A 17,826-nucleotide genomic window follows, 5' to 3' on the forward strand; every position below is an offset into this window, starting at 1 on the left:
GTGTTAGCAATGTTACCTATAACATTGAGTCTTTCTCAGCCCTGGAACTCAAACCATTTTCTGATATATATATTTCCCCCAAAATATATATATTTAAGCAATTCAATTAATATCATAAACGTGCGACTAGTCGACTAATGGCTTAAATTAACGCCTACAAGTCGACTAGGAATATCTTTGGTCGAGGGCAGCCCTACTGCACAGTATGCACATTTTCTTTATACATGGAATACCAGATGATCTAGTACATTTGTAAATCTCAAATGGGAATTATGTGGCTCATCCTTACAGGCTCATGAATGCAAAGCTCTAGTCTTCCGTCCTGAACCACATAGATGCTTTCATCATCATCTCCCGGCTTAAACAGCACCTCTCCTTCCTGCAGCTCCACAAACACCATGTGCCGACACAGCTCCAGGAACAAGGGCTTCTCGAAATGACCTAGTACCCTGAAATGCATTGACATAAGAAAAGGGTTTGACACAACATAAGTTTCACCATAAGATGGAACAATTGTCAATTACACTGTGAATTATTGAGTGGTCATTATACAAAATATCTGACAGTAAAATGGTGCTATTGCCTCTGAATTAAATATTCAACAGAACTGTTGAATAAGAGACCATATGAATAGTATGAATACAGTGGCAAGAAAAATTATGTGAACTCTTTGGAATCAGCTGGTTTTCTGCACTAATTGGTCATAAAATGTGATCTCATCTTATATAATACATGTATAATATATAATATAATAAAATGTATAATACTTGTATAAATAAAATGTGCTTAAGCTAACAATATACAAACAATTATAATCTTTCATGACTTTATTGACACCCTATTAAACATTCACAGTGCTGTGGTAAGTGAACCCATAAATGTAATAACTGGCAGATCCTCCAGCAGCAATAACCACAACCAAGCATTTCCAATAGCTGCGGATTAGACCTGCAAAACAAGGAATTTTGGACCATTCTTCCTTACAGAACTGCTTCAGTTAAGCCATATTTTTGGATGTCTGGTGTGAACGGCTCTGTTGAGGTAATTCCACAGCATCTCTATTGGTTTAAGTTCTGGACTCTGACTGGGCCACTCCAAAATGTTATTTTTTTGAAAGCCATTCTACAGTGAATTTATTAAATGTTTAGGGTCATTGTCCTGCTGCATCACCCAACTTCTACTGAGCTTCAGCTGGTGCAGAGCCACCCTGGCATTATCCTGTAGGATATCTTAATAAACTAGGGAATAAATTTTTCCCTCGATGATGGCAAGTGGTCCACACCCCGAAGCTGCAAAACAGTGCCAAATCATGATGCTCCCTCCACCGTACTTCACCAATGGGATGATGTTTCATGTTGTTATGTGGTGCCCATACACAGTGTGTGTTCTTCCCAAACAATTCAACCATAGTTTCATTAGTCCACAAAACATTTTCCCAGTAGCATTGTGATGTCAAGGGGGTCTTTGGCAAACTTCAGGCATGCAACAATGTTTTTGTGTGGAAAGCAGCAGCTTCCTTCATAGTGTCGTGCCATGGACACCATGCCTGTTTAATGTTTTCTGTATAGTAGACTCAAGAACAGAGATGTTAACCAGTTCCAAAGATTCCTTCAAATCTTTAGCTGTCACTCTAGAGTTCTTTTTTGCCTCAATGAGCATTCTGCGGTCTGCCCTTTGAGTCATCTTGGCTGGACAGCCACTTCTAGGGAGAGAATCCACAGTAATAAATCATCTCCATTTATAGACAGTTTGTCTAACTGTGGACAGGTGAATATTTATGCTCTTTGAGATCATTTTGTAACCCTTTCCAGCTTTATGTGAAGCAACAATTCTTGAGGTCTTGTGAGATCTATTTTTTTGTAAGGCCTGGTCCACGTCAGCAGATGCTTCTTGTTAATAGCAAACTCAAAATGTTTGTGTGCTTTTATATAAATCAAAGCAGCTCTAAACCACACATCAAATCTTGTTTCGTTATTTGAATGGCAGGCTTGTCATGTCCTGACTCTAATTAGCTTTTGTTGACTCATTAGCATAAGGGTCACATACTTTTACCAACCTACACTGTGAATGTCTGAATGATGTATTCATCATGTACACGACCAAAACCATAATTTGTCTGTTATTTGTTAAAGTAGATTGTGTTTGTTTATTACTGTAACTCATAGGAATATCAAACAAGATTTTAAGAAACATTTATACATAAATGCAGGTACTTCCAAAGAATTCAAATACTATTTCTTATCACTGTATATACTGTATTATACAGTATTTACCTAACATTCTTGAGCATGTAGAGAACCTCTGAGGGCAGGTTTGAGCTCTGGACATCAAACTCAGTAAGATCCGCCTCCAAGAGTGAGGGAGGGGGTTCTTTGGGCTGTAGAGTGGGTGGCTCCTTCCTAATCCGCAGGATCCTTTATGACATCATAGCAGGAATCAAAGGTGAAGCTATGATTGGATAACTCATATACTAAATTACTGACACAGATTTAGAAATAACCAAAAATAGTACAGAATCTAGTTACTTTTGTCCTTAAACTGTGCATGAGAGAGACAGTGGTAAAAGAGAGGTCAACGATACTATAAATCCGGTGGTGAACATGAGAATCTAATGAGAAAACAAACCTTCGAGCTATACTTAGAACTTTAGGCCTCTTTCGAGAGCGCTGTTTAGACACTGAAGCGGAGGATGGTGTGGAGGACAAGGTCTGGACCTGAGAAATGGAAATAGAAAAACCAAGGGAGGAAGGAGAGAGTCAAAAAATAAACAGGTTAGTCATTGCCATTTGACACACTCTATGCTGCCCTCCAGTGGAGGCAGGGTAAAATGAAATTAGATAATGCACATTTTAATTAAACTGATATAATGTTCGAGCAATTATGAGCAAATCTCTACAGAGTCAGAACAACTGGCTGTTTATCTTGGAAATGGAGAACAAATCTGAACTCTGAACGTGACAATTAAAAGTTGAAAACAGGCTACAAATCACATGAGTTGCATTGAGCTATGATTCACCTTTCTCATGATTTTCCTGCCATAGAAGAGCACTTTATCTCTCTTCCTGAAGCGATACCTAGGGACACCAGCCTGCTGACCTTGAAACACACAAACACAAAACTACTGTAACCAAAAATGCCAAATAACCCACTGGATGCATTATCACATGCTTGGGAGATATTTCATTAACATACCATAGCCTGATTCTTGCAAACTGCAGGCATTTAAAAGGTTGATAATTGTAACAGGTAAGGTCGGGCAAGGAGGAGGCGGGAACCGGCTGAACAGTCAAAGTCATATTTAATGTAAACACAAAAAGACACAAACACAAATGCAAGTTCTGGTGGCCGGTAGCGAGCCCCTCCGCCCCTGGCAGCGGCACCACCACTCCAGGTGGATGGCAGCCTTTCCTCCACGTCCAGGTCGCTGGTAGTGACATCCCCCGTCAGACGGCAGTGGCGAGGAATCCACGACAGCGCATCCCTCCTCCTTCCTGGGTTTCAGCACCAATGTAATGGGTAAGGTCGGGCAAGGAGGCAGCGGGAACCGGCTGAACAGTCAAAGTAATATTTAATGTAAACTTAAACAAAAAGACACAAACACAAATGCACACACAGCAGCTGCGTGTGGCTCTCTCTCTCTCCCGAACTGCCGCATCCGGCTGCATTTATCCCTCTCCTTGGCTGATTAGCCCGATTGGGGGCTGTGTGTGCTTAGTCACGGCCCGGCCCCACCCATCATAATAATGTCAAATAATCTGAAATAAAAGTTTAATTCTGTAACTTGAAGAATTCAAAACCTTTTATTGAAATTAAGCTGGGTTGTTCCAAAATAGCTGGATTTCTAACATTTGTAACCCTTTACATTAACACAATAGAAACAAGTGGCTGAAGCCATTCTTACAAAAGGTCCTTTCAGTCTTATTTTAACCGTCTGTGCAGCACATTTAAAATATAAATGTGTATGTAAACCTACATAGAAGTTTTATAAGAATATTCCAGATTAAATTCAAGTTAAGCTGAACTGACAGCATTTGTGGTATGTTGATTACCACAAAAATGTATTTTGACTTGTCCCTCCTTTTCTCAAAAACAAAGTTTGAGGTTACAGTGAGGCACTTAAAGTGAATGGGGCCAATTTTTAGAAAGGTTTAAAAAGGCAAAAATTTGAAAATTATAATATTTTTTTAAAAGCATTTACATTAATTCTTCCATTAAAACTCATGTATTATTGGAGCTGTGCATGTGTTTCAAGTAGTTGTCATTATGTCGTCATGGCAACAAAGTTGTAAAATTGAATATAACTTTACACAGAAAAGGTTAGTTAGCAATTTGTACACACTAAAATCATGTTAACAAGCATACTGGTTATGTCTTGTGGCTATACTTTTGAAACAGTATTTTAAGGTTTACAGATTGGCCCCCATTCACCCCCATTCAAGTGCCTCACTGAAACTGTGGTAATCAGCATTATGCCACAGATACTGTTGGTTGAGCTTAACTTGTATTGAACCCGGAATATTCCTTTAAGACACAGCGGCAAAATAAAACAGCCTGTTTACTGTAATTCTTAAAGGTTAGAGAGAGGGTGGACAATGGTAATGGACAATAAATTATGACTGTTTTTGGATCAAGAACGCTTGTTTAATACTATAAGTGGGCCTAAAGGAGACAAAAAAATATATAATGATTTTAAAAAAAAATGAATAGCCCCTTTTCCACAATCAGGCCAAAGAGTTCTCTTTGTTCCGTGCCGATCCTGGCCAGTTGGTGCCGTTACGTTGTTTTTTTCCCCCACTGTAATCAGGAGAATGTATGTAACAGATCTGTCTGTTAGCGGAGGTGTGAGAGGTAAACATTGGAGTGATTGCTCTATGGAGGAAGATTGCATATTCCAGTTTATAGGACCGCTTGTTTTATCCAAAGCCTAAAATTTTTTTGTTTTGCATTATTTATTTGTTTAAGTATTATATTAAAATAGTATATGAGAATATATTAATACATTTTGTGTTTTAATGAGCTAGTTATCCACTTCCCTGACAAAAAAAGCATGTAGAAAAAAATATGAACTTTTATTTACTTCACCCAAATATTAGCGAACCCGGCAAGCTAGACACAACTAAAAGCAGCTAATGATATGATCCTTTTAACACTTCTTTTTTAAGTTCAAGAACCACAGCTAAAAAAAAAAAATTTCAAAACACTAAATAGTTTCTTACACTTTTGTTACAATACGAAAAACTATATCAAAGGAGAAACTATATCCAACTCTATAGTTGGAAAGTGTTTAAAAGTGTGAAACTCCAAGCATTCGTTTATGGACATAGAAGATAAACTTACTTGCTAGTTTGTATCTGCGGTAAAGAAGAAGCACAGAGATTCCTATCAGAAACACAGCCACCACTGCCCCGATCAATACACCTGTCAACTGGAACAGACAACAATTACAGTCATGTAAGATAAGGGAATTTATCTGATTTTACTGGCAGACTGAAATATCTAGATGAAAAATAAAATTAATTTAACTTTCATTAAAAACAAGTTTTCAATAATAGAATTCATTTTAAACCTAAAAGAGTTTGCGACATGGGTTTACTACCACAGATTCACAGTACGAAACAATAATCCCATTCAACTGTCAGCCAAAAAGTATAAACCTCTGTAACTTGTTACATAATGTGTGATATTTGATCGGGGTCAGTCCGAACTCTTTTCCCCCTGCACAAAAATCTGCATGGGAAACTAATGTGGGAAGAGAGAATTTCAGAGTAATTCTGGGAACACAGCAGTGAGTACCATGTACCATGGTGGTCTGCATCCTCTCCTCCACAAAGTGCTGCAGGCGGGAACGAATATCATTTGTAATAGCCTGTGGAAATACACATCAAAATACATACAGTGAGACACACAAAAGCACACACACAGTTTAAGGAATTCAATAAAAAAAACTGTGTAAATAAAAAATGTGTAGGTTCTGTACAACTAGCAAATTGAATTGCAAAAACACTTTCAAACAGGTTTCCTGAACACTCCCCCAATTTTCCATAGGCCGCACAAGGAGTCGAGAACAGTCACATTGGTTGAGTCAAGTTAATTTGGCTCAACCAAAGTAACTTGTCTGGATGCTCAAACAAGTAGAGTAATGTTTTGATAGCGGCACAAAGCCACAGTGTTAACACTATTTTGGGACATAAAAACCAACTTGCGAATGGCTTTTTTCGATTTTTCTGCATATTTACCTAAAGCAAGGATGGGAGAAAGTATTTTAACAAAGAAAAAACTACACACTTTAAAGATAAAAACCCAACCCTCCTGGATATGATCCTCTTTTATATTTGTACTTATAATTCATTCATATTTGTTCCACAGACCATTACAAGTTGAAAGAAACCCCACGACTGATGTGGGTTTTCTTTTAAATCATCATGTAAATTTTTCTAGAACAAACCTCATTAAATAGCCCATATTATACTCTTTAGGTAAAAAAAAAATATATTGGGGATCTACTAGAATAGGTTTACATGCTTTAATGTTCAAAAAACACATAATTTTTCCCCATACTGTACATTGCTGCAGCACCTCTTTTCACCCTCTGTCTGAAACACTCTGTTTTAGCTCATGTTTCTTTAAAGCCCCCCTTTCCGAAAAAGCCCAGTCTGCTCTGAATTGTCAGCGGGCCCAGTCTATTGTGATTGGTCAACTGCTTAGAGTATGTGTCGGAAATGTAATGTCCCTTACCATAACCGAGTTTCAGCTCCTAAGGCTTCCCGAGTAGCACATTCCTGAGGTGGGCATTATGCAAATGTGTTATGGGGCTTTTCCACTACACGGTACAACTCAACTCTGCTCTCTTTTTGGGGGTTTTCCCACTGTGGATAGTACCTGGTACTTTTTTAGGATCACCTCGGTTCAGGTTTCAAGCGAGCCGAGCCTATACTAAATGTGACGTCAAAACACTGCAGATCACTGATTGGTCAGAGAGAATAGTCACTACCAGCGTCACTGGACTTGCGACATGGGACATCAACCCGCTAGTTTTAAAGTTAACAACAGCGATAGAAGTATAATTTGTTTATGCGACTTTCGAATTTTAAAATGAAATGGCTGTGCGCAAAACAACGCAGTGGTTAATAAACTAGGTGCAGACATTCCTCTCGTTAGCGACGAAGGAAACAAGTCTTTCAGGAAGTGTCTCAGCTGTTGGCGCACACGGCTACCACTGGATCTACCAACAGTGTAGGGAAAAGAAAAAAAAAACTTAAGTGACTACAGAATCATCAAGGACCACAACAGTCAGAGTGGTTCAAACAGAAGAACGTTGAAGTGGTTCGACCAAATGGATGCCATCTGGCAATAGACCGGCAAGCAATGGGAAGGAGAGTGTTGTTGGAGTCCACAATGGAGGATGGTACGTTTTGTTACTTTATACTCTGCTTGAAAGCTTCACTTTATTTAGTTGACCAGCTACTGGAAAGCTTGCTTCTTAAACAACCAGGCCAATTTAACTGTTACACTTGAGTAAAATCACCATGCAACAACTGCTTTATGCAGCACAATGAGCTAGTAGCTAATAGCTAATGGTCGTGATATTGTTTATGGTCAGTAATGTTTGTGTCGCGTTTACGATGCCGTCACAGCAGTAGAGGTGGCGCAACTATGACGATCAGCCTATAATCCCACCCACGTTGAGGCAGCACTACACTCCAGTGGAAAATCAAACTCAGAAAAGGAAAGCAAGAAGAGTCGAGTCGAATCGAACCGTAACATGCAGTGGAAAATTGCCAATAGTGACGTAGCTATATCATGGAAGTAATGGCTGGACTGCAAACCAGGCAGTTCAGAAGCAGTGTTTTCTGTGGGAGAGAGTAACTCCCTTTGGCATGGACTTTGTACTTCGTAACTAGACCTTTTACATGCACAAACAGCTACATTAAACACTAAAGGAAAGGTAAAATCCCAAATAGCATAATAGGGCCTCTCTAACTGAAACTCAAAGGGGCCAGTGCTTGTTCAATTTCCTTCCTCTCTTGCACAAAAACACAAACAGTGCTTCCCTTCACAAAAACATAAAGAATTGTAAATTCTGCACAGCACAAGAAAATGCTGATAGGGTCCACTATGATGCCATAAAGTTAGACATAAAGATCAGGACATACTCTCAACTTTTTTTTTTAAAACAGGTAGTGGATAGAACACAAAGAATCCACTTGAAAATTAAAGTCATAATGCCAAGTCATAACAAGGCCCAGGAAGGCAACTACAACAAAAAGGACATTCATTTCATAAAGACATTGCAATTGCTTAACATTCTGCACTGCTTTTGAAATTTCATTTTTATCTATCATTTGTTATACATTGTTATTACTATATTATGTTAGGCATATTTGTTGTTCGTGCTGTTGTATGTTTTCATAAACAGTTTGCACTTTTTTCATATGCATAGGTCTTTCATTAATTTACAACTTATAAACTTGTTTAATTATCTATTAATATATATATATATATATATATATTACATTTACCACAACAACCTGTACAATCATGACAATAAAAAGATGTTTAGATGATACTTACAGGATACATACACTTGTCTACATTCTCATATTCCCCCATTTCTAAAAAGACATAAATAAATTAATTGATGGAGAAAGCATCGTTTATTGATATTTAAATAGTAGCATGTCTCTATTCTGTTGCATTAATACAATTTACATTTACATTTATGCATTTGGCAGACGCTTTTATCAAAGCGACTTACAGTAGGGACAATCCCCCTGGAGCAACCTGGAGTCAAGTGTCTTGCTCAAGGACACAATGGTGGTGGCTGTGGGGCTTGAACCAACGTCCTACTGATTACCAGATTACCAGTTATGTGCTTATACCACTACACCACCACCACTCCCTAAATGTAAATGTAAATGAAAGCATCGTTTATTGATATTTAAATAGTAGCATGTCTCTATTCTGTTGCATTAATACAATAATTCTACATGCCTCTGAAAGTTAACCTGAACTGAACTGCAACAATTGTCATCTACCAAAAAAAAAATAAGCTTCTGTTTATTTGTTCTTAACAAGCCTTGTAAAACCATTTAATTAGGTAGGCAGATGAAATTTCCAGTTTAATGTGGCTTAATGTTTATGCTGTCAGATAAAAAGCAGTGGTGAATAGTCTATTAGGCGTTTCAGTTACTGTATTTAATATGTAAACAACCACGTCAGCTATTACCACGACTTGAATTAAGCTTCAGGTGTAAAACATCTGCACATATATACAAATAAAACAGGTATATCTTTTAAAACCGCTAATTAAGACTGAAATAGCAGGTGTTTATAAATGACAAGCAATTTGCTAATTAGCTAGCAAACAAGCTCGAGCTGCACTTACTGTTATAAGACAGCGAAATTGAGGACACTCAAATAATCCAGTTATATAGAGTTCATTTATCCCACAGCTACTTGCGGGGGCACTTTCTTGTAAAATTAACGCACATTTCACTGCATCGCATAATTTGGCATCTCATTTTTCGCACCATGAAATCAAATTTGTGCTGTACTGCCTGGACAGTCATTCGCGTGGCAGTGTTCTGCGTTTCCATTGGTTACAATCGACATCAAATAGCCAATCAGAGTCGTTGTTGTTGACTGTTCGTTGACGTTTGTTGACAGGATGGAAGGATGAGTTTCCAAAAGTTTTTTGAATTCATTCTACCATACAATAATGTATCCCCAATAAAGTCAGAGATGTAAACCTTAAAATCTTACATAGAATAAACCCTACTATTACAAGATGACATTGTAGAAATGTAGTCATGAATACTATGAGTGAAATTGTCAAATATCAGGACAGATACTGAGATTTTGGCTGGTCATGTGATTCTAACATGGAAGCCCCCATGTGCGGACCCTCTCCATGTAGAATAAAAACAGCTTTTATAAGGTTACTGATATGACTGGATACTTCATTTTAATGTGAGTGGTCATGATTTCCTACATAAATTACAAAATTACAATTTACTTTTTTAATGAGGGTAAATTTACAGAGTGCACCTTTAATTTGTATTGCATCTTTTGTAAAGTGAATCTTGAGTAAGCAGACCATATTTTTTTAAATGTCACCTTCAAAATTTTGGGTTGAACTGACCAGCGTTTTTGGCTTAAAAACCAGACAAGCGTTCACTTTAACATTAAGTGATGCAATATTTTACTTTTCTCATCATAATTATAATATAGAATATACAGTTAATATAATAATATTATTAGCATAAATATACATTCTCATCAGCTGTACCCAAGTTTCCTTTTGACTCTCAGAACACTGAACAACAAAAAAGTGTCAAAATTGTCAAACTGTATGAATTGATGTATAACGAGATGAATTAAATTTGTCTTAATTCATTTGTAATTCAATTACCTTTTTTAGTAGTTATTTATCCTTTTCTTTGGTAATTTATTTTCTTTCTGTTTAAACATCATCTAATGTTATTATTTTCAGTATTGTAAGAAAGGATTGTTTTTTTGTATTTGTATGATTCTGTAAACCTGACATCTTTGCAATAAAAAAACTACAGGGGCTTACGCTATGAAAGTGCATAATTTAACCATAGAAACAGACAGAAAAAACATTTCTATAAGTTAATAGTTTGACCAAATTTACCAAACTCAATCTAATAAAGAATTTTATTTGTTCGCAAACTGTTTTAAACATATGAAAGTCTCAAGAGTAGTTATTAAAAAACACAAAACATAAATGTCTTTTGACATCAATAATATACACATTTCATTGTATTTGTCTAGTCCTTTGTTTTTCTCATGGGTTAGAATTGCAGACCAATTAAATGTCTCATTTCACACGGTTCACAAGAACAATATTCACTGACGATTCCCACTGAGTCTGTAGCCTATCAAACAAAGGTGACCTATCAAAATCAGGGACAAAAGTGACTCACATTTAAATACTAAAACTTGAATGAACAAGCAAGACATGCATCTTATATTCACAAATGTGCTTTCTAAATTAAAACAAAAACAACCCAACCTGCACCGATATACCAGATGATCAAATGTCCCAATGTGAATACATGTAGCAAAAGCAGTTTATTGATATATGTATACATTAGGCATCTTTAAAAAAAAAACATTTAGCTTTACAATAAATTCCAAGCAAGCTTTGCCCCATACCCTCCTCTCCTTTAAAGTCCAGTTCTACTTATTGAGATATTTGGCCACTGAATGGTAGGCAAGCAGGATCTCCTTGTCTTTTGGACAGGTGAATTTGAAAACGTCCTCCTTGTATGCTTTTTCCAAGTATTTCGTCAAGCCTTTTAGCTCTACAGGGATCTCAAAACCACGATACTTCTTACACACCACCTATGGAGTAAAGGTAATGTTTAGACCTATAAAAAATACAGTATATGAACAGCTTGGCACAAAGTACAATGATCATCTTAAGGAGCGTCAGTGAAGAACCGATTGCACTAATTATACAGAGCAGTACACTGAATTATAATAGTAGAAACAGTAGTTTCTTAGTAGTAATAGTAGTAATTTTTCTGCATTTGTCATTTGAATCGAGAAAAGAGTATGAACCTTGACAATGTGCAGTTTTGGTAGCAAGTTGCAGTCTGCAAGAGTGAATGAGTTTCCGTCCAGGTAGAGTCTTGTGGATTGGGCTGCATCTGGATTCTGGTCCAGTTCATGAGTAAGAGGAGTCAACAGGTATTGATCCAGCTTCATCAAGCTCTTTAGAAATTTCTTCTCCAACACTGAAAGGTACAAAACCATCAAGGTGTTAATTTTACATTGCATTCCCTGCCTAAAAAAATAATAATAAAGACCAGCTTTTTTCTGGTTTGTTGCTGGTCTAGCAAGTGGGCTAGCACAGCCATGCTTTTTACCCGTAAAACCTAGCTGGTGAAGCTTGTTGTCCAGAATGGTCCTTCTGATGAAGCTTGTTAAGATTTTTAAAAGCCTGGTGCAGACACCAGCTTCCAAAACACAACGTAAGCTGTTGACCAGCTGTTGATCAATAAGCTATCTATCTATCAATCTTTTGATGTTTAATAAATCAAGTAATCCAAACAAAGTTTTGCATGCAAGTACTTTAAAGGGGTCATGATAAAGCAAAATGTTCTTGATCCTGTAATATGTAAGAGGTCAGTGTACAATAAAAAAGATAATGTATGTTTCAGAACTCAAAACTTCCTCCTCAATGCAAAAAGAGCATTTGTTGAAACCAAGCTTCCAAAAAGACTCATTCTCTACTTCCCCCACGTTGTGATGTTACACTGTGGTAGACATTGGCATCTGACCCCCTCCAAAACAACACATCAATGCCTAATTTACCTTATCACTTCCGTAGGCTGCCCAGTAGCAGTGAGCAGTGAGATGGCAACCAGAGAGCAGGTCAGTCAAGAGTAGAGAGACAATCATAAAAGTAGGCATTTAAACTCAAGTCTTTAAGCAGCCACAAAAAACTAGCTTTTCTGACAGTTCTAGATTGTTTTACAAATATATGACTGTTCCTTGTGCAAAAAAAAAGAAAAAAACTAATATTATAAGTGAACCTCAAGGAACATATTAAAATAATAATAATTAAAAATGCCATGTTATGACCCCTTTAAGCCTTGAAGCTATTTTTGAGTTTCTGTGCTCTCTTCTGTTTACTTGCCAAAAAATGAACACCAGAGAAATTACTCTTACTGTCATTAAGGCCAGGATTGGGATTTTTGATGTATGCTGAGAATTTGTGAAAGATGTCATCTCCAGCTGTGTTAGACTCCTTAGAGCGGCAACATAACTTGGGAAACCTGCATCGAAAAATGGTGGAGGAAATATTTTGTGTGTCATACATGCATAACAAAATTTATTGTTTTTTCTTAATGGTTTTGATTGGCAGCGGAACACATTTTGGCATTTATTTTTTGTATAAACTGTAAAATACACTTTCTTATAGGATATCTTTTGTAATCTGGACCTCACTTCCAACTACTTAAAGTTAGTCTTTGGTCTTAGTATGAGCGCAAACTCACTGTGGGGGAGCAAGGATCTCTTCCAGAAACTCTTCTATCTTGTTGGTGTCAGTGCGAACCTCTCCGTTATGGATGAGGAAGGGGGGCTGAGAGCCTGGAGCCAGGTCCTTTAGTACCTCTGGAGCTCTTGAAAGAAAGAAAACAATAAATAACCAGATCAGATTATGATTATCAATAATTATTTGATCATTCTTAGGATTTAGACTTTTGGATGGAGTACGGTTTCTTTTTTTATTACTGGAGAAACTGATCCATGATACTTCAAACAACTAGTTTTAGGTACCTATACTCCTCTAAGATTGTTGTTGTTAGAATACCCAAGAAGAAGGTTTATTACTCAGAAGTTACCCTTTCATAAGAGTAATGTTTTATTTAAGTATCAGCATTTTCTCAGATATTTCTCCTAAAGTCCCCTAGGAACAGTACAAATAGACACAAATATTGACATACAGTAAGAGTATGGAGCTATAAATGAATATAGATAGCAGAACTCATAGGTCATATGTCTCTGAATTTTGACTGCAGACTGTGGTATCATGTCAAATCTGAGTACAATTAGAGACATTGTTGAAATCTCTCAGACTGAACTCTATATGGGAGATTACTAAGGTCTTTTTGTCAGGAGAAAAATCTGTCTCCACTTGCTCTTCGTTTAACATCATCTGTCTGTGAAGAAACCCCTGAGATGTTAAAGAGATTGTTTGGGAACTAATCTCAATTATCAGTGTAAACATCAACCCCCACAGAATATATCTCTACCCATGAATAAACAGAATAAACTGTAGGTGCAGAAGTATTGTGTCCTGATGTTGACATCTCTCACCTCTTCATGTCCACTGTGGTAAGAGTGAAATTTGCCCCTTTCAGCCAGAGAATCATGAAGAGCCGCTGACAAAATGGGCAGTTACCAACACTCTCACCATCATCACTTGCCTGGAGAAAACATTCAGTTACTAAACCTTAGTTAATGCATCCATTCAATGCAATAATTCAATGATAGTCCTATGGAACTTGTACCTAAAAAGTACTGATACAGTGACAGATGTTTTAGAGATCCTATCATTAGTACTAAATTCAGTTTGACCAGTTTGAGGCCACAAATAAACATGTTTTTTTAGAAGATCAACAGGATAATGTCATAGGAATGATTGGAAGTACAAACATGTTGAGCAAGGGTTAGATCACAAATATTTTATCTTTAAGAAATCAGGTAAAGCAAACGTCAATAAGAAGAGTTTGTTTCAACAAAACAGTAAGTGGAATACACTGACTAAACGTTGATAAAATGTTCTGACCTTGACAAAAAGTTCAATCTTTGGTGCTTCAGCCATTTCTCCTCCTTCTCTCTGTTGTTGTCTCAGTCCCCAAAGATCGCTCACTGGCCCAGGAGGATAAGGTCAGTTTACATCAGTCCACCTCAGAGGCACCTGCGAATCCACTTCAGCACGAGTTCACACCTGGATCTGTCTGCTTCTACTATTCCTATTGTCAAGGATTAATCTGTACCGACTAGACACTAGCACCTTTCCTTGTTTCTCTCCCAATTGCAGTATCTATTACTTCCTTTCAAAACTAAAACTCCCACCACACCCCATTGGTCTTGGGTGTTCGGAATACCATCCCACAGGCCGAACCTGTCCAACCTGTATCTTCCTTCATTCTCAGCGGCTTTAGTCACAGTGAGTTTCTTTCCAAAACTGTCTCACTCCCATAATCCTTTGCCGTTAATACAGCTAGACACTGTCAATGGTGGCACTGTGTCATATTCACTTTGTGTCTTTATGATTTACAATTAAATAGAGTGGGGAGAGGGGGGCTAGTCACACAGGAATGTTGTCAAAATGTTGTCTCATTAAATTTATGGTCCAATAACATGCATTTGTATTTTCTCTAACAATGTTTTGTATGTTGGTTTCAAATACCTACTTCATCATTTTTGCAAATTCTAACTAAAATTCAAATATTATTTTTTGCGATAGATTTTTGGTAAACAAGTGAATATTATAAAACCACACTGGCATATGTAGTTTTATATAACGTATATAATGAAGGTAGATTTTAACTCGGGTTTAACTGTAACAATTTTTCATAAATGTAAAGTCACAGCTTATTGGGCCATGTTGTCATGTGTGTTTTACATACATTTTATTAATTATAATATTTATTGTAATCGTTTGACATTTTGTCTGTTGCCTTTAACTTTTTTACTGCCTCATGTATTGTTATGTGTTTCAGAATTGTTTTACTGTATAAATTATGCTGAAAGCCCATAATAGGGTGACTAATGGCAGTTTCCATTGTGACAACTTAAGGTCAAAAGTGTTCAATGAACTAACAATGGTGGAAATCTATATATCTTTTTTGTAGCCAAGACTTTAAAGGAATATTCCGGGTTCAACACAAATAAAGCTCAATCGACAGCATTTGTGGCATAATAATAATAACCACAAAAAATTATTTAGACTCGTCCCTACTTTTCTATAAAAAAGCAAAAATTGAGGTTACGGTGAGGCACTTACAATGGAAGTGAATGGGGCCAATTGTTGGAGGGTTTAAAAGGCAGAAATGTGAAGCTTATCATTTTATCAAAGCACTTGCATTAATTCTTCTGTTAAAACTTGTGTATTATTTGAGCTGTAAAGTTGTTTAGATCGTACTTTTTACAGTCGTTTAAGAGTTTGTTGACATTACATCGTCATGGCAACCAAGTTGTAAAATTGATGTTAACTTTACAAAGAAAAGGTTAGTAAGCAATGTTATGACACTTAAATTATGTTAACTCGCATATTGTTTATGTCATGTGGCTATACTTTTGAAAAAGTGAGTATTTAAAAAAAAAAAATTATAATAATGCGCTCTAAGTCCTCGTGGTATCTTAGTGACTTGCCTCATTCCGGGTGGCGGAAGTGGAATCTTTGAGACTGTCTGAGACTGTCAATCCATGCATTTTATCACGTGGCTTGTTGAGCACATTACCACGGAGACATAGTGCATGTGGAGGCTTCACGCTATTCTCCACACACAACTCACCACGCGCCACACTGAGAGCGAGAACCGCAACCACGAAGAGAACACTAGCTAACAGGCCAATTTGGTTGCTTAGGAGACCTGGCTGGAGTCACTCAGCATGCCCTGGATTCTAACTCGCGACTCCAGGGTGGTAGTCAGTGTCTTTACCTACTGAGCTACCCAGGCCCCCGAAACAGTATTGTCAGTGCCTCACTGGAACCCAAATTTAATTTAATTTTTTTTATAGAAAAGGAGGAGCAAGTCAATACAATATTTTGTTGTAATCAATATTATGATGCCACAAAAGCTGTTGATTTAGCTTTACTTGTATTGAACCCAGAATATTCCTTTAAGGTATGCCTAAATAGACATTTTATTAACTGAAATAAAAAAATCACAGCAAGCCCCACAACAAGTCTCTCCTACTTTACAAAAAATAGTTTTGAAAAATTTCATTTAAGACATGTAAAAATTGATGCGCACAAAATACACTATTCTGAGGATATGATGAGAGTTTTATACTATCAATGCCGAAATGTTACTTAAAATTCCTGAAGCATTTGTCAGTGTTGATGAACTTGCTTTACAGACTGTTCCTTGATTTGGAATTTCTATGACAATCAGGATGCTCCAATGAATAAATAGTTGGAAGAGAGCGAATCATTACAGCAATGAGGTGTTACATCTAAACAATCTATATTCTGACATCTAAACTCTGGTTTTTGTATGACAAATTATGATACTTATTGTTGTTTTAATTTCTCATGTATGTTGTAACCACACCAACAGATTTGTTTTTAATCTAGGAGGTTTGGGGTCTAAACCCTTACAAATAATTGCCATGGTAATTACAGAGTCCACCAGGGGCGATTCTAGGATTTCAGTCTTAGGGGGGCTCAGCCCCAATGACACTAGATGTGTACAATTCACTCTTAAGCACAAATAGTGTTTGTTTGTTTTTGCATCATTCAAGACCATCTTATATTCATTCAGAATCTTGTCATTTTCTATAATTAACACACTTATAAAGTTATTTAAAAATACTGATTTATTCACTTATTTCTTTAGGTGACCATTTTGGTAAATCACACTTGTATGCCAGTAGGTGGCAACCAATGAAAGTCTTTTATGTGTTTTGAGTCATTAAATCACTGATAAAGCACAGAGACATTCATGACAGGAACAAGTTTAATTAAACTTTATTTAAATTGGTGTCTCTACTACTAGACTTTAGCAGTGTTTAAATATCATCTGCAATTTTCCAGTAAATGACATCAAAGCATATCATTTTGTGAACTGCTGTCCAAAACCATCAAGGTATACAAAAAAGACAATATTATTAGCCTAAAAGTACTTATAGGTTTTCCTCCTCCTCTCCTTCAGTCGGTCAACAGATGCTGATCCTCGCTCTTTCACGAATCAAATGAGGAAATGGGGTGGATTTGTTCAGTGGGTCAAATTGAGTGACTGCAGCTATGTAAAACACTTGCGTGCTGATCGCAAAGTCACTGAATTTTAGGGGAGCTGAGATGGAATTTAGGCTGAAGCCCTCCCAAAAAGGGCCTAGTAATGCTTATGGAGTCCGCCCAACTACCATAGTTATTTCAGTTATTGTAACTGCAACTAAACTGTGGAGATTTGGTGTGAACCACCATTGTTATCAAAAAGAAACATGAAACTGAATGTGTGGCAGGGCGGAGGGCAGGGCTTTGTCGTGATTCTACACACCCGGTCCCTTATCAGGCTAATTAAGCCTCCGAGAGGGATAAAGGCCGACTGCGGAGGATAG

The 17,826-nt window shown here is 37.1% G+C and overlaps 2 protein-coding genes across 3 annotated transcripts in view; both read right to left on the reverse strand.

Moving 5' to 3' along the window:
- Positions 1 to 9,557, reverse strand: part of LOC127627804 (patatin-like phospholipase domain-containing protein 7) — a 38,960-nt gene extending 29,403 nt beyond the window's left edge. For both annotated transcript variants that reach the window (XM_052104356.1, XM_052104357.1), the window contains exons 1-8: positions 9,386 to 9,557; positions 8,572 to 8,612; positions 5,801 to 5,866; positions 5,338 to 5,425; positions 3,017 to 3,096; positions 2,626 to 2,714; positions 2,274 to 2,414; positions 290 to 449 (exon numbers count right to left, since the gene is read on the reverse strand). In XM_052104356.1, coding sequence (XP_051960316.1) covers positions 290 to 449; positions 2,274 to 2,414; positions 2,626 to 2,714; positions 3,017 to 3,096; positions 5,338 to 5,425; positions 5,801 to 5,866; positions 8,572 to 8,610 — 663 coding nt within the window. In that variant the 5' untranslated portion in view covers positions 8,611 to 8,612; positions 9,386 to 9,557. The remainder of the gene's footprint in view (positions 1 to 289; positions 450 to 2,273; positions 2,415 to 2,625; positions 2,715 to 3,016; positions 3,097 to 5,337; positions 5,426 to 5,800; positions 5,867 to 8,571; positions 8,613 to 9,385) is intronic.
- Positions 9,558 to 10,650: 1,093 nt separating this feature from the next.
- On the reverse strand, positions 10,651 to 14,599 carry LOC127627866 (chloride intracellular channel protein 4-like). Its single transcript, XM_052104462.1, has 6 exons — positions 14,324 to 14,599; positions 13,852 to 13,961; positions 13,029 to 13,154; positions 12,700 to 12,806; positions 11,587 to 11,762; positions 10,651 to 11,367 (listed from the first exon to the last, which is right to left on the reverse strand). The coding sequence occupies exons 1-6, from the start codon at positions 14,357 to 14,359 to the stop codon at positions 11,203 to 11,205; spliced, it is 720 nt and encodes a 239-aa protein (XP_051960422.1). The 5' UTR covers positions 14,360 to 14,599; the 3' UTR covers positions 10,651 to 11,202.
- Between the last annotated feature and the right edge of the window lie 3,227 nt (positions 14,600 to 17,826).

This window comes from Xyrauchen texanus, chromosome 34 (assembly GCF_025860055.1).
Source record: "Xyrauchen texanus isolate HMW12.3.18 chromosome 34, RBS_HiC_50CHRs, whole genome shotgun sequence".
NCBI lineage: Eukaryota > Metazoa > Chordata > Actinopteri > Cypriniformes > Catostomidae > Xyrauchen > Xyrauchen texanus.